The sequence below is a fragment of the Sander lucioperca genome, chromosome 3 (assembly GCF_008315115.2).
Source record: "Sander lucioperca isolate FBNREF2018 chromosome 3, SLUC_FBN_1.2, whole genome shotgun sequence".
Classification (NCBI taxonomy): Eukaryota; Metazoa; Chordata; class Actinopteri; order Perciformes; family Percidae; genus Sander; species Sander lucioperca.
In genome coordinates, this window is record NC_050175.1 from 26,788,447 (window position 1) to 26,811,516 (window position 23,070).

The window sequence follows — 23,070 nt, forward strand, 5'->3', positions numbered from 1 at the left end:
GATCAGACTGATTGATTAACACATAGATATAGAACAATATATACACTCACCTAAAGGATTATTAGGAACACCTGTTAAATTTCACGTTAATGAAATTATTTAATCAACCAATCACATGGCAGCTGCTTCAATGCATTTAAGGGTGTTGTCCAGGTCTAGACAATCTCCTGAACTCCAAACTGAATGTCAGAATGGGAAAGAAAGGAGATCTAAGCAACTTTGAGCATGGCATGGTTGTTGGTGCCAGACGGGCTGGTCTGAGTATTTCACAATCTGCTCAGTTACTGGGATTTTCATGCACAACCATTTCTAGGGTTTACAAAGAATGGTCTGAAAAAGGAAAAACATCCAGTATGCTGCAGTCCTGGGAGGCGAAAATGCCTTGTTCATGCTAGAGGTCAGAGGAGAATGGGCCGACTGATTCCAGCTGATAGAAGATCAACTTTGACTCAAATAACCACTCGTTACAACAGAGGTATGCAGCCAAGCATTTGTGAAGCCACAACACACACAACCTTGAGGCGGATGGGCTACACCAGCAGAAAACCCCACCGGGTACCACTCATCTCCACTAAAAATAGGGAAATGAGGCTACAATTTGCACGAGGGCACCAAAATTGGACAGTTGAAGACTGGAAAAACGTTGCCTGGTCTGATGAGTTTATTTGGCATAAACAGAATGAGAACATGGATCGTCACGTCTTGAACCACTGGATGGCAGCGTCTTACAGACAATATGTGAATGAATCAAATGAACACATCATCAAAGTTCCTTTCTTAGTTTTGGCATTTACTGTTTTTGGTTGGGCTCCAAAATCTTCAACACATCATACATCTAAGTTAGACCTGGGTCCTGTTGAACATTTTCAAAACTAGAACCAGTCTGATTCCTGCATCGGTTTCAATACTTAACCAAAATAATGTTTTTATATGGAGGAATATAAACAGCTGAACGATTGTTTGAGTGAACCGTAAACATACAAACAACCTTTTTGAACTTTTTGGCTAATTTATTGATTTGATTACTTTTCAATAAAAAAAAAACTGCTTCTATTTCATGTAGGGGGAAGTCATGGCCAAATCAGTTCTAATCAGATTAAATAGAAATGTTTTTTTTTTTACAACATAAGGATGGAGTTTTCCTCGTGACAACAATGCCCAAAGTTGCAGCATTTATGTTTAAGTCTGCAGAGTAGAATCATGTATTTCATGTTGTCCCAGGGCACTAATGTGGAGGTGGTCCTAAAAAAACTACCAGTTGCCATTTTATTAGGTACACCTAGCTAAAACTACATGCAAAACCTAATTGCAGTTCATTCACATTTACAGAGAACTTACCCGAATGAAAATGCAGAGAACAGACTCTCGTCGACTGGGAGATGCGGTCGAAAGTAAAATCCTTTCTTCTAATTGCAGCCACTCAAGAAATCTGACGTCTCATTGTCACATCGGACACATGCTCTCCTTCGTGCTTTTTCCATGTAGGGATACGAAAAAACTGTAACACATGGTTTCTACGCTTTCCATGAAAATCGTGTGTAGTGTGTAATCGTGAAGCAGTTTTTTACACAGCAGTGTGTTCCAGGTTTACTAAAATTATCTAGAATCTAGAATAGTGAAAAACTGAATTGCAACAAAGACCTCCGCAACCAACACAAACAATGAACATGAGCAGTTCAAAATGGCGGAAGGGGGATCTCTGGGGGCGGGGCACTGTGCCGTGACGACATCTCCTCATTCTCAATAGCGGCGTACAGCCACTTCCCTAGCTGAACTATTTGTGTCATTCAGAGACCAGGGGCCTCATGTATAAACGTTGCGTACGCACGAAAAGCTTGCGTACGCTGGTTTTCACGGACACTTTGTGATGTATAAAAAATGAACTTGATGTGAGAATATGCGGGCCGTCACGCAAAGTCTTTTCTGGCTCTGTAACGTGGCGAATTCTAACTGAAAAGTTCAGAAAATCACCAAACATTACAAAATAAAGTTTCTACTTCACTTACTGGCACACGTCTGTAAGGTTGTCTATGAAAAAACATAATTATATGCGCTGATACTGCATAAAAGGGTTAGGGTTAGGGTTAGGGTTATTCGCATTTATAGTAATTTCCATATTAATTTATGGGAGGAGGCGAGGCAAGGCGGGGTCGGTTGCTCGTTGATGTGCGCTCAATTTCACGTTGATTGTGATGTATAAAGGAAAGGTGCATAAGAGGTTTTTTTAAAGACTGTTTCAGAGAGGTGTTTCTAATAAATTGTCCTCCCTGTTTAGATCAATGAGGGTAGACAACATTTTACAATCTCAGGTTAACAGCGGCACAAACTATAGTCTTCAAAATTTCTCTCTACACAATAACCGAACATCATAACCTTTGTGAAGGTAGGGTTTACTGCAGGGCTGTTTGAATGAACTGCAATTAGGTTTTGCATGTATTTTTAGCTAGGTGTACCTAATAAAATGGCAACTGGTAGTTTTTTTAGTACCACCTCCACATTAGTGCCCTGGGACAACATGAAATACATGATTCTACTCTGCAGACTTAAACATAAATGCTGCAACTTTGGGCATTGTTGTCACGAGGGAAACTCCATCCTTATGTTGTAAAAATAAAACTATTTCTATTTAATCTGATTAGAAGTGATTTGGCCATGATTTCCCCCTACATGAAATAGAAGCAGTTTTTTATTTTTTTATTTTAAAGTAACCAAATCAATAAATTAGCCAAAACGTTCAAAAAGGTTGTTTGTATGATTACGGTTTACTCACAACTAACAATCGTTCAGCTGTTTATATTCCTCCATATAAAAACATTATTTTGGTTAAGTATTGAAACTGATGCAGGAATCAGACTGGTTCTATTTTTGAAAATGTTCAACAGGACCCAGGTCTAACTTAGATGCATGATGTGTTGAAGATTTTGGAGCCCAACCAAAAACAGTAAATGCCAAAACTAAGAAAGGAACTTTGATGACGTGTTCATTTGATTCATTCACATATTGTCTGTAAGACGCTGCCATCCAGTGGTTCCACTGAGAACAGCAGCCATGTCAAAACATCCTCTCCAGCATCAAAGGTGTATGTGCAATATTCACCAGCAGCTTCATCATCATCATCATCACTGTGCTGCTAACATGTGATTCTTATATATATATATATAGTTCTATATCTATGTGTTAATCAATCAGTCTGATCAGACACAAGTAGAAACACCTGTGTAGGTGAGCCATGAGGGCTTTATATATAAAGTTACATAATGAGATTTCAAGTTTACTTTATCTTTAATTTTTCTAATGTTTATGTTTCACTGTTTGTTTTGACCAGAAAAGCCAAGTTCAACAACAGTTTGTGTACATGTTTATTATATAAGTGTATTATAGGACAGAAGCTCAGTGACTAAGTTTACCTCCAAAATTGTGTGTGTGTCTTTGTTAGCTGCCATGATTGAAGTAAAAGCAAAACCAGCTGAGGTGAGTTGTTAATCATCATCAGTACAAACACACTTTTTCTTTCTCTCTCTTACACACACACACACACACACACACACACACACACACACCTTAAAGATGCTGTAGGTAGGATTGCGAAGATCCAGGACTTAGCCAAAAAATTTGACCATCAACAACTTCTCAGTCCCTCCCCCGTTTCCGCCAAAGCCCAAAACGGTCTCCTAAGCCCCTCCCCCCACAAGGGAGAATTAATTTGTGTGCATGAGCAGTGACTGACACACAGTTAGACGCAAATAAATGTTTATTTATTGGTAGTATCTATAGGCCACCCTCTTCACCTGTAGAATCCTTTAATTGCTTGACCGCTACTATTAATTCCATTTCATGTAGAAATCAATTTATAATACTGGGTGATTTTAATATAAATTGGTTAGATAAGTCTTCTAACAAAGAAAAACATATACTTAATAGTTTAAATTTTACTCAACTAATTAATGAGCCTATTCGAATCACCCCTAGAACTCAATCTTTGCTTGACTGGATACTTGTTACACACCCGAACAGAATCATAAGGTCCGGTGTTATGTCGGACTGCTCAATTGTTTACTGCATATGGAAAATCAAACTTCCTAAATTGCCACCAAGGCTTATCGAAATTAGACAGAAATTAAATTTAAATGTATTTATTAATGATTTGATTGCTATTAATTGGGGTAGATACCAATTAATACCTGATGTACAAGATGCATGGGACTTTCTGCATTCTGAGTTTACTAATGTTGTGGATAAACATGCTCCCTGGAGAATTACAAAGGTCATAAACATCTTCCTTGGATCAGCCCCGAACTAATACGTCCATTATTAATACATCAGATAAATACTGTATTAAACGAATAAGAGTGGCTGATACAGTACTTCATGACTCTTTTTCTGTTGCTCAAGCATTCAATCAGCATTTCTTCTCGGTCTGTTCTAACTTATTACCTAACTCTCATTTGACTACAAGTTCCTTTGGTAATACATCACCCCGCTGCAGTTCTTTTTCATTTAGGAACATTTTACCAACTGAAGTTCAGAATGCCATTAACGATCTAAATGTTAACAGTGGTGCTTTACTTGATGGAATAGAAAACAGGTTTATTAAACTAGCATCCCATATTCTTGTGTATCCACTTGCTGATTTATTCAACATGTCTTTGTCTACTTGTGAGTTACCAGCTGTCTGGAAATGTGCACGCATCACTCCACTCTTTAAAACTGGAGATGTACTTGACCCAAACAATTATAGACCTATATCCATTATATGTTCTATTGCTAAAGTCTTTGAAAAATTAATTTGTAATCAACTTTCGCGCTATCTTACCACCAATAACATCCTATCACAATTTCAATCCGGCTTCAGGTCTTCAGTGAAGACATATGTCATGTCTGTGAAACAGACTTCTCTTTATAAGAAGAGAGGCTGGTGCTGAACCACATCCGTCTTACCACCTTACAGAATCTGCTGTTGGTTTCGGTTTCTATGTGCAGTATAAAACCACAGCTGACCCAGAAAACCCCAGAGTCTCCTGCTGTCTGATGTCAGGTACGTTTCAGTGGAACTTTATAACCTGGAACCATTTTACTGTTTGTTTTAATTTGAGCTTTCATCAAAAATATATTGCAATAACTTACCTATAGCTATTAAATTCTTGACACTAAAATTGCATGTAAATGTATCTAATCAATGACAGACTAAAGATACTTTATGTGCAGTTTTTTAATTACCTGATTTGATTGTTTGAAACTGTTCTGCAATGAATTACAAAGAATAAAATGTTTTTGTTTCTGTGAAAGTAAAGAGATGTTTATTTTTTCATCAAGATTTGAAAGCACGGGGGAGTTAAAGGAAAAGTCTGACCATCTCTACACTGAACCCAGAAGGACAACAACATGCAGGTACATTCCCATTTAAACTACATATAAACCAATGATCACATGAATGAAAGAAATTCAGCACAAATAATATCAAACTGTAATGTAACTCATAAGTGTGGTCAGCTTTCTTCTTGATCTTAAAACCAAAGTGGGCAAATGATTATAGTACAAACTTCTCTAATAAAGAATCTATGATTATAATAATAATAAAACAAAAACAAAACAAAAAAATCTAAATGTGTGTGTTTAATATAGTTTAATTTAATTAAATGCAGTATTATTATGTCATGGTAACTCACAGCACTGTTTTGTACAAAACTAGACCAACCTAGCTGACAGACGAGGTTTCTAAAGGCATCCATGATTTCTGAGAAATAGACCCTGACACTAAACCACAGGTGTGTTTACACCAACATCAACATTTCTGCAGTACAGAATCTGACGTTGGTTTTTGCTGTTTACTCTGGAGGGTGTTGGTAGTGACATTGTACACAGAAACACACGCCTGCACACACTAATTTAAACAGATTTGAAGTTTGCAGTTATATAAATCGATGGCAGAGAAACCTCAATGCACTGCTGCTTCAGAAAATAAGCAAATAGACAAACAGAAAGAAAATTAATCTGTGGCCCACCCTCCCTCACAGTGACGGTTCTACATTGAATTACACCCAGGGCGAGGCCCCCTTTTATTGTTGTAGTGTTTTGTCCACCACTCAGTTTTTGGCTCAGTTTTATCAAGGGGCAAAGTGTTTTAAAGGGAGTTGTGCTTACCGCAGGACCCTCACTAACTCATCTCTGTCTCTGTCCTCCTGAGTCTCCTCCTCACTGAGCATGCCACTGCTGCCGACACCACCACCACTATCATCACTCATCAGCCACGGGAGCTGATGAAGGCCCTGCTACTGCCGAAAACATGTCTTTTCGCTTTTTTCTTTTATTTGAGCCGCTTGGGTAACTTTGTTTCATTTTCCCGTTTAGACCATTGCCATAAAAGAAAGGTTTAGACCATGGATGTATTAAGAGAACTGGATACAGTGTTTGGCGGGAAGCCCCGTACGTTCCAATGAGAGTGCTCAAAAGCACATAAAGCAAACATGGAGCTCGGATCTTCCGCATTGTTGGCCCATGATGTCACGATGGACACGCGCACTAGCAACAATTTGTTTGTGTTGTCTTAGCAACCGGTAGCAACGTGCTCGTTCATGAGCTCCTCTCTCGTGTCTCTTACAAGTGGCGAACTCATGAACTCGTCGTTTTATGGTCTAAAATATTCACTAACGTTAAACACTGTGTTTTCGTTGTTCCCGATCGTTTACATGCTTAGCTAAATAAACGATAGATGTATTTAGCTAGACAACCAATGAGATTTAATAATTATGTCGTGCTACTAGCTAGCTAGCTAGCTACTAACTAGCGCTAGCTGTTAGCCTGCAGTTTGGTGAACAAAGCTCATCCATGGCTTCAGCTCTCATCCACGTTACAAGCTTTACAGCATACAGCCCTCGGATGTATCATAAGAGAGAACCAAGGCGATGTAATCACTATGTCTGTAGTAACGTTATGTAGGCATATAACTATGTATAGATCTTAATACAGCCATGCTAGCTACCACTGATGTTAGCAACTAGCTAGCTAGCCGATAGCCCGCCAGTTTGGGAAACGCTAATGACGTTACATCCACGTAGCTAACAGGCTTTACAGCATACATACATCCCTCGGATGTATCATAACTTCATAAGATAATACCATGGACGTATTAATAGAACACATAGTGAATTACAACCATAAGATATATCCATTATTACAGTTAGCTACATGAGCTCAGGAGAATAGTCATGTGAGCGGGCGGGCGCAGTCCCGCGGCTGTGCTCGGGTCCATTATGCGCGTCATCATGCCAAATTTAATAATTCTGGATTCGCTTCTAGTGAATGTTAAAAATGTTAAAAACGTGACGTTTTAAACAAGGACCCTTTAATTGTTCGGGCTGGTTAGTTGATGTACCCCGAAACGAATTATCCGCTGAAATATAGACATTTCTTTCGCCATGCAAAGTCTATGTGAAAATTGTTTCTGGGCCATGGGGTGCCGTACCACTGTTATCCGCTAAGCCCACGGTGGCTTTTAGACATGGCGCTCTTCCTGGGGGCTTGGTTTAGACTCGTCTTGCTCCGTCTCTGTATACTTCTGAGTTCTCCTGTCACCATGGGCCCTGCCCCCGCACCGTTATGGACTAGTCCATTTCATTCTGAAAGTAGGGGGTGCAAGCAGGGCGCCTGCAGCTGCAAGGAGAGCACCGATTTGCCAATTCCCCACACAGTGAAATGGCAGATAACAGAAAACCGCTTCGCGGCGCAGATTATTATTATTATCATTTTAAGTTCTCGTGCCGCCCACCGTGTGACATGAAAAAATGCTGCCCCGGGCGACTGCCCGGTTGGCCCGTGCCAAAAACCGCCACTGCTCCCTCAGTCTCTTGGAGTCTCTTCTCTCTCTCCTCTGCCACCACAGGAATTTGCAATCATGAAGACATTTCACATTACATTGTATTATTAAATGTGACAGAATACCAAAACAGAATCAGAATCAACTTTGTTGAATGTTGACAAATACAAGGTATTTGTCTCTGTCTAGGCATTTGACCCATCAGAACATTGGAAGTGCTCCAACTACCAGTTGCATAACGTATAACAATCTTAAAGCTACATTGTGGAAGAATTACTCCCATCTAGTGTTGAGATCATATATCGCAATCAACTCTCTCTCGCCACGCAGTATTGCAACTATGGTAGCCTTCACGCTTCAAAAAGCGAAGGTGTACAAAAGGCCGACTATCAGTTCATGCGTTCTCTTAATACATCCATGAGTTCATATCGGAGAGTGGCGTGGACACCACAAGCGGGCACACCCGCCACCCGACGGAAAGGAGAGAGAAAGAAAAGTTGGGATTTGGTGTGTGACTCCAAAGCAGCTCCAATGTTCACTCTTTTTCCAGTCTCTTGCTCTTTTCAATATCCGTTTTCTTTATCTGAGCGAAAAAGAAGACTCCTGTTCCTAAAATTTGGATTTTGAATACGTATGGTCCTCCATGTTTCCTTCTTCAAACTTGCCGTGGCCGGGAAGCTACGATACCCATTAGCAGCAGCTGTGAGTCGAAAACGTGAAAGGCAGAGCAGTATGTCCTGTATGTCCCTTACCGGCTAACGTATTTCAAGATGGCGCATCATTATGGAGCGTCTACCCCAGTTCATGCAAGCGCAAATGTAAAATTCCAAGCTAATAGGAATACTTGAAATTGATGGTGGTGGTCAATATTCATGAAAAAGGACAAGTTTGTGAAGGGCAACACAGATTTTGATAATGAACAACTACAAACGTTACACACTGGGGCTTTAAAGCAGCCATATTATGCTCATTTTCAGGTTCATAATTGTATTTTAAGGTTGTACCAGAATAGGTTTACATGGTTTAATTTTCTAAAAACACCATATTTTTGTTGTACTGCAGTGCTCTCTCTCACTGCTGCAGATCCTCTTTTCAGCTGGTCTCTGTTTTAGCTACAGAGTGAGACCTCTTTTCTTCTTCTTCTTCTGTACTATCTTTGATTGCACTCGCACATGTGCAGTAGCTCAGATGTAGATCATGTCAGCTAGCTAGCTCCATAGACAGTAAAAGAAAGGCTGTTTCTACAACTTCGGTCAGTTACAAGGCAGGATTAGCTGGAAGACTTCTAAATGAGGGCGCACATGTAAGTAGTTCTTTTGTAGATTATGGTGAACTTGTGTGTGTTGTAGCAGTGCTTTGCTATTGAGAACGAGGTAGCATGCTAGCGTTAGCATTAGCGTTAGCATGCTAACGCTAACACTACGAGCTAATGGTTGCGGTTAGCCTGCTCGTTTCGGCTTGTGACGTCACAAGCCGTGTCGATTTTGAACAGCTCACCCAGAGACTGAAGGCAGGACACATTCAGAAACTGTATCTCACTCTTAACACCATGGATGGATTTTTTTAAAAGTTTGTATGCGTGTGGAAGCACCAGAGACACAACATAACACCCCAAATCCCAGAAAAAGTGTTTTTTTCATAATATGGGCACTTTAACTTTAACAGAAAAAAGAACAAACAGTTGTGCATGGCAGGAAGGCATTTACAGGCATATGACAGGAAGAGGAGTGTTTGCTCCTGAAGTTCAGTGAAAATAATCTATAATATTTGAGGCACGAATTTCTCAAAACTATACTTATATGTAGCCTGTTAGCATCCTGGCTGCAAACTCCTACTGGTTTATGACAATTATTAAAGAGTTTTTTTACAAGGAAATTATGCTCATATATGTATAAACTGAACCATCTGATGTTATGTACATTTACACCCAATACATATCAATTTTAAATGCTGGAACTATTTTACTCTTGTGAATTTGATTCAAATATACTGCTATCACCTAACTAGAGTTGGTCAAGTGATTTACCCTAAAAATGCATGTAACTGTATCTAATCAAGGACTACAATGGATATTCTGTGAAAATAATAATGGTTCTATAAAATTAAAAAGATATTTATTGTTGCCTCTAGGCTTCAAAGTACAAGAAAGTTGAAGGAAAAGTCTGACCATGTCTACCATGAACACTGAAGGACAAGAACCTGCAGGTACAGTCCCACTTATGTATGTATGTATGTATGTATGTATGTATGTATGTATGTATGTATATATACAGGGTTCAAAATTAGCACCATTTACCAGCCAAATGCTGGTAAAATATGCAATTGGCTGGTAGATTTGCTTCACTCAGCAGCCAAAAAACAATGGTAATCCTTTGAGTGGCTGGTAAAATTTAAACATTCACTAGCCATTTGGCTGGTGGACGAAAAAGTTAATTTTGAACCCTGTATATATATATATCTGTCTCTCTATCTCATTCATTCATTTGACCTTTATTTGTATGTATACGGACAAAGGCACTTTTTGAAGGCCATGATTTAGTTTTTTGTTAAGTCTAAAACAATCCAGGCTGCTACAGCCACATAAAATATAGATCAGTGAAAAGGTGGGCAGGAAACTAAAAGAATAGACTAAAAAGAAAACATCATTAAAGGGTAACTACCATTTTTTTCAAACCCTTTTTTCCTCTGTTTTTGTGTCTAAGTGACTGATGGGAACAACAATCTTTGACATTGGTCCAGTATTAAGCGAGATCGCTGCGGTCAGCAGCGGAGAAACAAGCTTGTTTTGCCGCTGACAGACTCAGATTTATATTCTAAGTGTCTGACAACATTATGGAAAGGATTTCTTAGGCGGTCGAACTTTCTGTTAAAGAGTAAGATCCACTTTTTAAAGATAAAAACATCCGCAAAATTGCATTCGCTAAACCCACCAGACTCCATGTCAATAAACAAGTTATTTTAGCACCGTAAAATCCACTTCATTCAAAGTCGACAGAAACTAAATAAAACTATGAAAAGCAGTTTTGGTCATCTTTCCACTTTTCCAACAATCGCAACTCTAGTTTTGGTTGAAATAAACTAGTGCTGTCAGTTAAACGCGTTATTAACGGTGTTAACGCAAACCCATTTTAACGTCGTCAATTTTTTTATCGCGAGATTAACGTTCTTTTTGGCCTAGCAAACTTTGTAGTTTTTTTTACATGCTGTTGCAACAACTAGTAACGTTAGAAAAACTACAACACCACACTGGATCTAGCTAGACCGGAAACAAAACAACAGGCACGCCGCACACACTTGTTTGGGCTTGCGAGCCAGCCAGAGAGTAGTAGGCTAACGTTACGTTTTGAGTGGATGGCGAGCACGAGACGCAGAAATGGATGCAAATACGATTCTGAACGGAAAGTTAACTTTTAAAAAGTTGTCGAGGGGGACAGTAGTTTCACGGATACACAGCCTGTGTGACACGGACAAAGCAGCCCAACGGGAACTGATGCAGAGTGCAAACGCTGTCTCATTAACTGGTGATCACTGGACGTCAGTGAGTAATCAAAATTATTTAGAAGTTAGGCTACTGCACACTATATTGACTATGTCAGCATACGGTTTTAGGACTGTGTTGTTTGTATCATTTTTTTGACTGTTTTTGTCATTTGGGACACCACCCCCTTTTCTGTCCAGGAGAATTGTTACATTCCTTATTAGAAAAACGTAAAGGTTACAAATGTCCTGCTGTGGCCTCCGGTTTTTGGACCATTTTGTTTGTACTGTATAAGCAAAGTGTTAGTGTTACATCTCAGTTAGGTTAGGTACTTGTAGGAATTGTGCAATAATGACAGATTCACACGTTTCTTTTGGTTACAGTAAATAAACAATAAACAATTACAAATCTTAAAGTCAAGTTCATAAAGTAACTTTCTTTGCATTAATTTGATTCCCAATTAAGATACACTGGTAAGAATTGCTTTCCATTGTTAATATGTACTTAAAAACAGTTCTGAAATGCAAAATAATACAATTTTATTCATGTGATAAAATATGCGATTAATCGTGATTAAAAAAATTAATTGTTTGACAGCCCTAAAATAAACACATAGTTTACAGACTTACATGTGAAAATATGTTGGCTGTATACACACTAAAATCATTGTTTTTTTAAATGTCTGGTGGGTTTAGCACTAGCGACTTCAGAGCTGTTCCTGGTTAAACAAAAAGGACTCAAAGAGGTTTTAAAGGTCTATCTCTGTAGGGATCCTTTCCATAATGTTAACAGAAACTTAATAAATAGGGGGACCGAAGTGGTGACCCGCCAATTCTGTCCCCCTACAGGTTGACTCACTGGAACTACAGTTGCGCAAGCTGCAGTTCCAATGAGACCTGTATGTAGGGGGACCAAAGCTTTTTTTTAACAATATATTTATTGTTTTGCAAATAGAAAAAAATACAGTCGCAGGGACAGTAACGTTATGAACACCCCCTCCCCCCACCCTCAACAGCATAAACATTCAAGGAAGAAGGAAAAAAAAAAAATATATATATATATATAAATACACATATGCATTCATACATACATACATATATACACACACACACATATACATATAAATACAATAAAATGGGAATAAAAATAAATAAAACAAAATCAATAGTGGTCCTGTTTATTTTATAAGAGACATGCCAGCCTCTACAAGCGCCGCCATTCAAGTTTAATCATTGATTTCAGCTTGGTCACTTTCCAGGAACTGCATAAAAGTGTCCCATATCTCTGTGAACTTATTTAGTTTCCCTTTGGCAACATAGGTTAATTTCTCCAGTGCCAAGCATGACGCCATTTCTCGTAACCACATTCCAGATGTAGGGCCGTCCATACTTTTCTACCTCAAGTGGAACCACCATATTAGTCACATGTGAAACCATGTATATTACATCTTTCCAAAATGACTGGATTTTTTGGCATTCCCACATGCAGTGCAGCAATTATCACTACATTTAGTGCAGCTGTCAGGAATGTTAGGATTGTAGCAATGTAGTTTTACAGGTGTCACATAAGTTCTGAATAGCCACTTGTATGAGTTTTAGTGCTGTGTTTATAGTCTTTGTTTGTGCCTTTAGACAAGCATTTCCCCACTCATTTTCTGTAATATTTATTTCTAAGTCATCTCTCCATGCATTGAGTCTACAGTGGGAATTGTCCTTTGAATTGGATCGTAACATACCATACAATACTGACAGCTGACCTCGGGCATCCTTATTATTTACAATAAACTTCTCTAAAGCTGACATGGGAGGTCTATCCAGGGAGTGAGCCTGCGATCTTATGAAACTCCTTAACTGCAAGTATTTAAAGAAATGATTCCTAGGTAAGCCATATTTACAAACCAATTGATCAAAGGTCATTAGATTCCCATCTATGTATAGGTCAATTATTTTACATAAACCTCTGTTAGCCCATTGCTTAAATCCACCATCCGCTCTACCAGGTACAAAGTTATCATTACCCCATATTGGGGCAAACTGAGAAAGTTTGGGTGCATCCCCCATATAGGCGTGGGCCTCATGCCAAACAGAGAGGGTATTTTTTACAAATGGGTTTTTTGTCTGCTTCTTAAGTTTTTTAAAGTGAGTAGAATACAAATATGACTGAAGAGGTAGACCTGATGTTGTAGTATGTTCAATAGTTAGCCATGCTGGAGGATCAGAAGCAGAGAAATAAAACATTGTTGTACGTAGCTGTGCTGCCCAATAATACCATTGTAAATTAGGGACTTGAAGTCCACCGCCATCATAGGGAAGGTACAATAGGGAGAGCCGTAGTCTTGGACGTCTGTTGCTCCATATAAAATTTGAGAACAGGTTTCTGAGTTTACGAAAGAAGGATTGTGAAAGTGGGAGAGGAATAGATTGAAATAAATGGAGGAATTTGGGTAAAATTGACATTTTAAGAACATTAATGCGGCCTAACATGGAGATGGGCATAGGCATCCATCTATTCAGAGATTCAGTAACAGACTGTACTAAAGGATCATAATTAGAGGCGACAATATTTTCAATTTCTGGAACAATATTGATCCCCAAGTATGTAAAACCCTTTTGAGAAGCCGAGAAAGACATGATGATCGGTGGGTTTTGTCTCTCATTCTTATTTAAAAACAAAATGGTGGATTTGGAGTTATTAACCTTATATCCAGAGAATTTCCCAAAAGATTCTATTACACTAACTAGTGTTGGTATAGATGATGCCAGATTGGACAAATAAATAATAATATCATCCGCAAAAAGTGAAATTATATGCTCTGTTTCTTCTATTTTCACCCCTAGGATTCTTGGATGTTGCCGGATGGCCAGGGCTAGTGGCTCAATAGCAAACAAAAATAAGAGAGGGGACAAGGGGCAGCCTTGTCGCGTGCTTCTGTGTAATCTAAATGGTTGGGATATCTGGTTGTTTGTCAATATCTCAGCTGTTGGATCTGTGTATAGGAGCTTCAACCAGTTAAGATAATTGTCGCCCAATCCCAATCTTGCCAGAACCTCCATCAGGTATTTCCATTCAATCCTGTCGAAGGCCTTTTCGGGCATCCGGCGACAGGATTGCGTTATCTTTAGCCTCATTCTTTTCATATAATATATTTAATAATCTGCGTACATTATGAAATGCTTGGCGCCCTAGAACAAAACCATTCTGGTCATTGTGGATCAGGGATGGAACATACTTCTCTCACCTCCCTGCTAAGGCTTTACAGAGTATTTTTGTATCGCAGCACATTAGGGATAGAGGACGATAAGATCCCTTTTCTGTAGGTGGTTTACCAGGCTTTGGGACCAGGGTGATGAGTGCAGTTCGTAGGGATGGGGGTAGGATTCCTGACTCATATGCTTCCTCAAACATTTCTAGCAGAGGGGGAAGCAATTTATCTGGGAACAGTTTATAGATTTCTATAGGGATCCCATCCGGACCTGGGGTCTTTCCACTTTTCATATTATGCACAGCTTCTGACATTTCATCGACTGTTTAACGTTTGTCCAGTTTAGCTTTATCATGATCTGGCATAGTTGGAATGTCTAGTTTGTCCAAAAATACCGACTGTAACTGCGTTCATAAAATGTTCTGAAGGAGGAGTTAATTTCAACTGGATCCACTGTATGGTCTCCATTTTCTAGTTGAATTGAATTTATAGCTCTATGAGATTGCATTTTTTTTTAATTCTCCATGGAAGGAGCTTGCCAGCCTTATCTCCTTGGTCATAATAAGACTGTTTCAGCCATAGAAGATTTGCGGCAATTTTACTAGTAGAGAGCTCTTTATACCTAGTTCTCAACAAAAGGAGCTGCTTATGTTTCTCTGAGCTATCATTTTGGTATAGGTCTAGCTCCAGAGCTTTAATTTGGGCCTCAAGGTCGATTAGATTTCTATAATGGGACTTTGACTTATAACTTGTATAGCTTATCATCACACCTCTAATATAAGCTTTAAATGCCTCCCATCGTGTGCCCGCACTGGTCTGATCTGTGTTCATACAAAAGTAGTTATCAATATTATCACCAAGAAATTTGACAAATTTGGGGTCTTGAAGCGCCACCTGGGAGGACACCTGACAAGCCCTGGTATATAAAGAGTAAGTGATATAGGAGCATGATCAGATAATAATATGCTGTCATAAGCACATTCATTCACATGAGGTAGTAGACTAATGGAGATCAGAAAGTAATCAATACGTGATGAAGTTTTATAAGTATTTGAGTAACAAGAAACTCCTTTGTGTTAGGATGAAGCTTCCTCCAGACCTCAATTAGATTAAGATCATTTAGAGACTGGAGCAAATCCTTTCTGGTGTGCGGGTGAGAAGCATCAACCCCTGTGGAGCGGTCTTTCAGTGGGTCCAATACACAGTTACAGTCACCACCAATTATATATTGTCCAGGAGTAGAGGATATAGTGAGAAATACATTTCTAAAAAAGGTGGGATTGTCCACATTAGGTCCCTAGACATTTACTAGAGTAATTTGGGATGCCAATATTGTTCCTTGTAGAATAATGTACCTGCCTGCCGGATCAATTACTTCATGGCTAAGCCTAAATGGGATTGAATTATGAATTAAAATAATAACCCCTCTGGCTTGGGAGTTAAATGGGGCTGCAAAAACCTGTCCAGGCCATCTTTTTTTAACTTTAGTCATATCAGTCATATGTGATTCCTGCAAGAAAATAATTTGGGATTTAAGTAATCTAATTCTGCCCAATACCTGTTTTAATTTAACAAGTTTATTCAATCCTCTTACATTCCAGGATGTGAACTTAATCTGATTCACCTACCATTAAGCATAAAAGTAACAATGCCGCAGGGCACCACATGGAAACCAACACTGTCTCTCTTTTTATCAAGGAAGAAAACAATAAATGAAAACACAAAGAGAAAAGGAAAAAAGGAAAAACAGTAACCACATGTATACAGTAAGCAAAAAATCTGAAAACCCTCATGTATTTCCCCAACTGAAATGCATAATTGTAACCCCTTAGGTAACTACAGACTTTGGTTATTTTAAACACCTGGTCCTCATCGTGAGGAGCAGTGTGGCGTAAGAGCTTTATGAGTCCCATTCCTCAGAGGGCTCCAGCAAGCTATTAAATAATCAGACCATTTGAACATATCTGTGAACATGAAATGGTTCTTGCCTCTTGGCATGGCAACACTTGTAGACTGTTATCAAATAAGGAAATAAGAAATGACAAGGTAAAACCGCCTCACTAGAGGGACAATTATTCAGATTGAAACAAACTGAGATTCATTGTCCTTATTATAAACCAGATGGATTTGAATGTTTGAGTGTCTGGTCATCTTTAAGTAACCGTTCAGGAACGAGTCATTTTCACTATAGCATCGCATAATTGCATTGGCAGTTAACATTACAGGTTACCGCATTAATAGCTTATCACATATGACGTTGCTCTGCTTCATCACTACATCATGAGGTTGTTTACCTCTGGCCACCTGGAGACAGCCGGTGTCGAGATAGCCACGGTAAAGCAAATTCTGTTCAATCTACTCATCGACTGGCGCTGATGTGGAGATGGCATCTCTCTTTATTCTTTGGACAAACGTTTCTGCGTCGGGGGCCGAGTTGAATGAGTGTCGCTGTCCGTTGTGCGTAACTACCAGGATGGCCGGATAGAACATGCCATAGCGGAGACTCATGGATTGTAGCTGCCTTTTCACTGCGTCGAAGAGCTGAGGACCTCCGTGCCGAGCCCATCTGCTGTCACATCTTTAGCCTCCCGCTCTTCGCTAGCTGCAGACGAGCTAGCAGTAGCTTGCGAAGTAGCTGGTGTTTTCGATGTTGCTGAGCTTTGTTGAGCTGTTTTCTGAGACTTCCCAACCATTGTAATGTCTGGTGTTCTAGCGTTTCAAGTATGTGAAGTTTAAGCTGTTTGCGGTCTCGTGAACAATTAGTACAATAAGTTAGCTTTGGAGCCTCACCAACAGGTGTCCCACTAGCACCACGCCATAACCGGAAGTCTCCGAAGCTGGAAAAGTTGCATAGTTTGCCTTTAAGAAAGTGGGCGTGTACGTTTACGCAAAGTCATGATGTCACGTTGTCCCATCAGTCACTTAGACACAAAAACATAGGAACATAGGGTCCAGGTTGAAAACAATGGTAGTTACCCTTTAAAGGTGCACTGTGTTGTTGCATTTTACCACTTTTAGCGCTATGGAGCAAAGTTTTCATGTGTGGGGCTCTGTTGTACTGTGAATGATTAGTCACAATTCACCCTTCCAGCCACATATTCAATACTATTCCACTGATCCACAGTTGGTGGTAGTAATGTGCTAATAAAGGCAAAGAAAGTGCTCACACACGCTCACACACACACACACACACACACACACACACACACACACACACACACACACTCCAAAAGGGGCTGCCTGTTGTACGTTTTCTCAAAGTGAACTTCTCTTTCTCTTTGACAGTCCTACTCAACTTTCTTTCCAAAGTTGGACTGGAGAAATGTTATCCTAACAAACTCACTCTTCGGTCTCTCTTGGAGATCAACAAAAACAGCATAAATGAAGAAGCTGTCTCATCTGTGGAGGACATACCATGGGGTTTTCTCAGAAAACTATTTAAACTAAATTCGGAATGCAGGAGCTGTACACAATTATCAGACGATGATGATGATGATGATGATGATGATGATGATGACCTTAAGACTGCAGATGACCCTGCAGGGGATAATAAGGTCAACCCTCTCGACCTCATAGTAGCACTCTTCCTTTGTGCTGACAGCTTCTTGCAACAGGAGCTGGCCCTCAAGATGTCAATGTGCCAGTTTTCTGTCCCACTGCTGTTGCCCCATGCCAATAACAATCAGAGTACCCTGATGCTTTGGGCTCTGAGAGACATCGTCAAAGAGTGGCGTCCACATGATTTGTCTGAATCAAGAGGGTTTGTTGAAGACAACATTATCCAAGCAGATATTCCATTCTACTCCTTCGTGCGGCTGAAAAACTGCAGTTTATCCAAGTCCCAGTGTTTGAATCATATTCTCAGCCATGGTCAGTACAACAACAATATGTTCATACACAGAGATATGGAAGGTGTAGCACATAAAAGAACCATTGCCAATGGTTTAGTAGAGGTTTGCTGGTACCTTCCCAGTGGTACTGAAGATCTTGACATATTTTCAAAACCAGTTGCATTCGCTAATTTGAGAGGAGACGTTTGTGAGTCACTCGCACAGTTCACTTTTCTTTTTCAAGTGTCAACTGCTACCTTTGTATTCCTGGACAAAGTTGAAGAAGAGGAGCACAAGATTCTGACTTCTCTTCAAGATGTGAAATCCACACTGTTCTTCATTGTTAACCGCAAGGAGGGGAATGTTACAGAGGATATGATGTCTGTCAGGAAAACACAGAAAGAATTAGACCTACCAAAGACCAGTGTGAAAATCAAAGATCCAAAGGAAAATGTAGCAACGTTTTCAAATAAACTTTGTGCAGCCATCAAGAAATCCTTCAAAAATGTAAAAACCACAAGAAGCATTGCAAATATGCTTGACAAAGCTGTTGAACTTGGTCTGTCGGTGGATGAACGCATGAGTGACGACCAAAGGAAGGCAGCTGAGGAGATTGTGAAAGGAATCAGAGTGCGACGTATACCAGACTACAAGAAAGAACAACTTCCTTTGCAAGGAGATAACTGGAAAAGGTTATCGAAGTTAGAGAAGGAGGAATGTAGGTTGAAAGACACTGGTGCCTTAGGCCTCGAAGAGTATAAATCTCAGCTACAGGCAGAAAAACTAAATATCAGAGAGGGGCAAAGCAAACAAACATTGTCAAAAGAAATTAAGAGTTTTATTGAAATCTTATCCACAAGTGACAAAGAGAAAAGAGATTATTTACTTAAGTGGATGAAGTTGAAGTTGGATTCACATTCTCGGGACAAACTTACTGAGCTGCGTAACGAATTTAAAGAGCAATGCAAGAAGAAAGATGCAAAACTCATTGCAGATTTGGATCAGGCTTTGCTGGATAGCTCTTTAGGAATAGAGCATTACATGAGAGAGATGGGGCTGATCTATGAGTTTTCCTTGCAGTCACGAGACACTGCTGATGAAATAGCTCATCTCCCTGGTTTGGCAGCTGAAATGCTGTTGGATGGATATCCTTTAGAGCTCTTAGATGGAGATGCTTCTAACATCCCAGAGAGATGGGTGACAGAAGTGCTAATGGAGCTTCACAAGAAGGTCGGAGAGAAGAGCAGACTGTTGGTACTGACGGTGTTGGGTGTTCAAAGTAGTGGGAAGTCAACACTCCTCAACACCATGTTTGGTGTACAGTTTCCTGTCAGCAGTGGCAGATGCACAAGAGGAGCTTATATGCTCTTCCTCAAAGTTGAAGAGGATCTAAAAAAGGACTTGAACTGTGACTTTATACTTCTCATTGACACAGAGGGTCTTAAATCTCCTCATTTGGAACAACTAGAGGACAGCTATGAGCATGACAACCAGCTGGCAACCTTTGTCATTGGCTTAAGTGATGTCACCATTATCAATGTCTCAATGGAGAACTCAACAGAAATGAAAGATATCCTGCAAATTGCAACACACGCTTTCTTGAGAATGAAGGAAATTGGTAAAAAGCCAGTTTGTCATTTTGTGCACCAAAATGTTGGTGGAGTCTCAGCTCACGCAAAGACCAAGGCCGATAGAAAACATTTCTTGGACCAGCTCAATGAAATGACTCTAATTGCAGCCGAAATGGAAAAGCAGCCCGCTATAAAAGCTTTCACAGATGTGCTGAACTATGACATGGAAAAAAACCACTGGAACATCCCAGGACTCTGGCATGGAACCCCACCGATGGCACCAGTAAACACAGGTTACAGTGTAGCTGTAGCAGGTTTAAAGAAAAATCTTTTGGAGACAGGGAAAGGAGACAAAAGCGATGAAGCGTCACAAATTCCAGAGTTTCTAGAATGGATGAGAAGCCTCTGGAAAGCAGTCAAATATGAGAACTTCATCTTCAGTTTTAGAAACACTCTTGTGGCTCATGCGTATGACAACCTTGACAAAGACTTCAGTGAATGGGAATGGGAGTTCAGGAAAGAGATTCTCTCCTGGCAGACAGCAGCAGAGTTGGAAATCCAAAATGCTGACAATGAATCTCAGGTGGAAATTTGGAACACATTGGTTGAATCAAAAAAATCTGAGGTGTTGGACAAAATAGAAGTCCAGCAAAAAATAACGAAGGAGAAACTCAGTGACTACTACAAAAGAAAAGACAGACATGTACATTTGATAGAGAAATACAAAATTGACTTTCTCCACAGGATCAAGAGTCTTGCAAATGAAGTCGAACATTCTGTGTGTGAAAAATTGGATGATGCCCTTAAACTGAAAATCGGTATAAAAGAGGCTGAGGACATACAGAGGAAATCCAGAGGTGTGATTGAAGACCGGGTCATGAAACTCCTGAGTGACTGCAAAACCTCTACACCATCCGATGAACAGCTGGAACATGAGTTTGAAAAGATGTGGGCTAAAGCTACTGAAAATATACCTGACCTGAAAGAACGAGACATATCTGCATGCATTCTCAAACAACTGAGAAAACATTTCTCAAATCAGAATGTAAATGAAAAATTGCAAGACATTGACGAGCTAAAGAAATTTGGGATAGGTAAATTTAAGACCACAACAAACCATACTGAAGGCATTTTTAAGAAGATTAAACATCTGGTTACTGGAGATTTACAGAGTTTTGCAGACAGTGTCATTGAGATTTCCACACAGTTTGTTCTTGATAAAACAAAGACAAATGGAGATTACCATGACTCTTTCACAAAAGAGCTTTTGGAGAAAATAGATGAAAAACTTAAACAGAACTACAAACACTACAAAACAAATGCACAGTTTGAGATTGACCTGAAACTTCATATTTGTAGCATTGCCTCCAGGGAATTCTTAAAAATGCACCAAAAATTCATGTCTGACAATAATCCAAGAAGTCAGCTGGAGAAGTACAAGAATCAGTACTTGTCAGCTTTTATTGATTTATACAAACAGAGAGATGATTGCCAACGCAAAGCAAATGATTTTGTCAGACTTTGTATCAAACCTGCTGTTGAAGACTACATCAGTAGATCTCTGGGAATAGACATTGTAGATGAGATTTTGACAAGTTGCCATTCAGCAGAGTACAGTTCACGCTCCTTTTTCCAGTACAACATTCAGAAAGAGTTGCTGCAAAAGGAAGACTTTGAGAGTTTTGTCAAGTACATTTGTAAGTATGAGATTTATGTTAAGGATTGGATATTTCAGCAAATCTTGAAAAAAATGTCAGAAGACAAAACTTTGTGCAAACTGAAGAGTAAGAATCTGCAGGTCATAGTTAACAAAATAACAGAAGCAATAGAACGAGCCTCAAAAGGAGAGGATGGTGTTCAGCTTCCAGATAACCAGGAAAGCATCACAAAGCTCATCAACAACATGCGCACATATTTGATCAAAGACATCTCAATTTCAGTGGAGGCTGAAAAAAGCACCTTGTTTCAAATCCAAAGCACATGTCATCCATTTACAGAGAGCCTCAGTAAATCATTGGGTGAAATGAAGGAACAGCTGCAGGAGGAATTCTCAAACTCTGAAGACATCACTGAGACTCTGAACAAACTTCCAATCAAACCACAAGATGAGCTTTTCAAGCAGGTGTTTGGCTGTGGACAACAATGTCCATTTTGTAAAGTTCCTTGTGAGGCTAGAGGCAAAGAACACAAGAAACATCATGCAGCTGTTCATCGGCCACAAGGTCTTGGTAGATACAGGGATGTGGCCAATGAGAAGCTGGTTGAAACACTGTGTACAACAAGTGTGCACAGTGAACATGTATTCAGGAACACAGACACTAAAGGGGAGTGGCATCCTTATAAGGAGTTCATCAAGTACTATCCAGGCTGGCTCATTCCTCCTGACTCCACCATCAAGGCATCAGACTACTGGAAGTATGTCCTGGTTCAATACAATGAAAGATTTGCTCAAGAATATGAAGCCAAACCAGCTGATGTTCCAGAGGCCTGGAGGAGAATCACAAAGGAACAAGCACTGAAGGGATTAAAAGAAGCCTTCATTATAAACAACATACAACATACCATCCTGAATATCTTTAAAACAAAACAACATTGAAACATGGAAGATTTTTTCATATACAAATGTACAGAGAAGACCAAAAGGAAACAGGAACTGAAGACGTTTGGGCATCCAGCAGAACAATCAGTCAAGACAGATTAATACTGTTGGAAAATGATCAACTTGAAAGAAAAGTAAATTCTGTAAAGAGTTATGCTAAACTTTTAAATATATTCTATACTTTATATTTATTACTTCATTTTTGAAGATTACAAATGTTCTTTTATCAATCTTCTGTAGGCCATCAAGCACAATGATGATGTTGACAAAGATCATTTAAAAAAAGACGTTTTTTTTTGGTTATGATCATTAGAAATGTTTGTTTTTTTTAAACTATTTTCAAGATGCTGTATGTCTATGTTTATAATGACTGGTGTTCACAATTATGATGCTGAAAATGTACTTCAGAGATCACCTGGAGAAGGACATCATGTCAATACTTTGTCAGTTTTTGTTTTTGGCTACTACTGTTTTGATGATGACGTCAGTGATAATGAGGATTTAGAAGTTTTGTCATAGATATGTCAGCATGGTTGATTCATTGTGACTTTGAGTTGACTTATTTACTTTTATTATT

General features: G+C 39.4%; 1 protein-coding gene across 2 annotated transcripts in view; it reads left to right on the forward strand.

Annotated features, from left to right (window-relative positions):
- Positions 1-22,633, forward strand: part of LOC116067186 (up-regulator of cell proliferation-like) — a 77,631-nt gene extending 54,998 nt beyond the window's left edge. Inside the window, exons 1-2 of one of the 2 annotated variants that reach the window (XM_031323514.2) lie at positions 9,930-10,018; positions 17,779-22,633. In XM_031323514.2, coding sequence (XP_031179374.2) covers positions 9,982-10,018; positions 17,779-22,490 — 4,749 coding nt within the window. In that variant the 5' untranslated portion in view covers positions 9,930-9,981 and the 3' untranslated portion in view covers positions 22,491-22,633. Of the gene's footprint in view, positions 1-9,929; positions 10,019-17,778 lie in introns of those variants that run through there. The other variant, XM_035999586.1, reaches the window with a different exon arrangement.
- Positions 22,634-23,070: the final 437 nt, after the last annotated feature.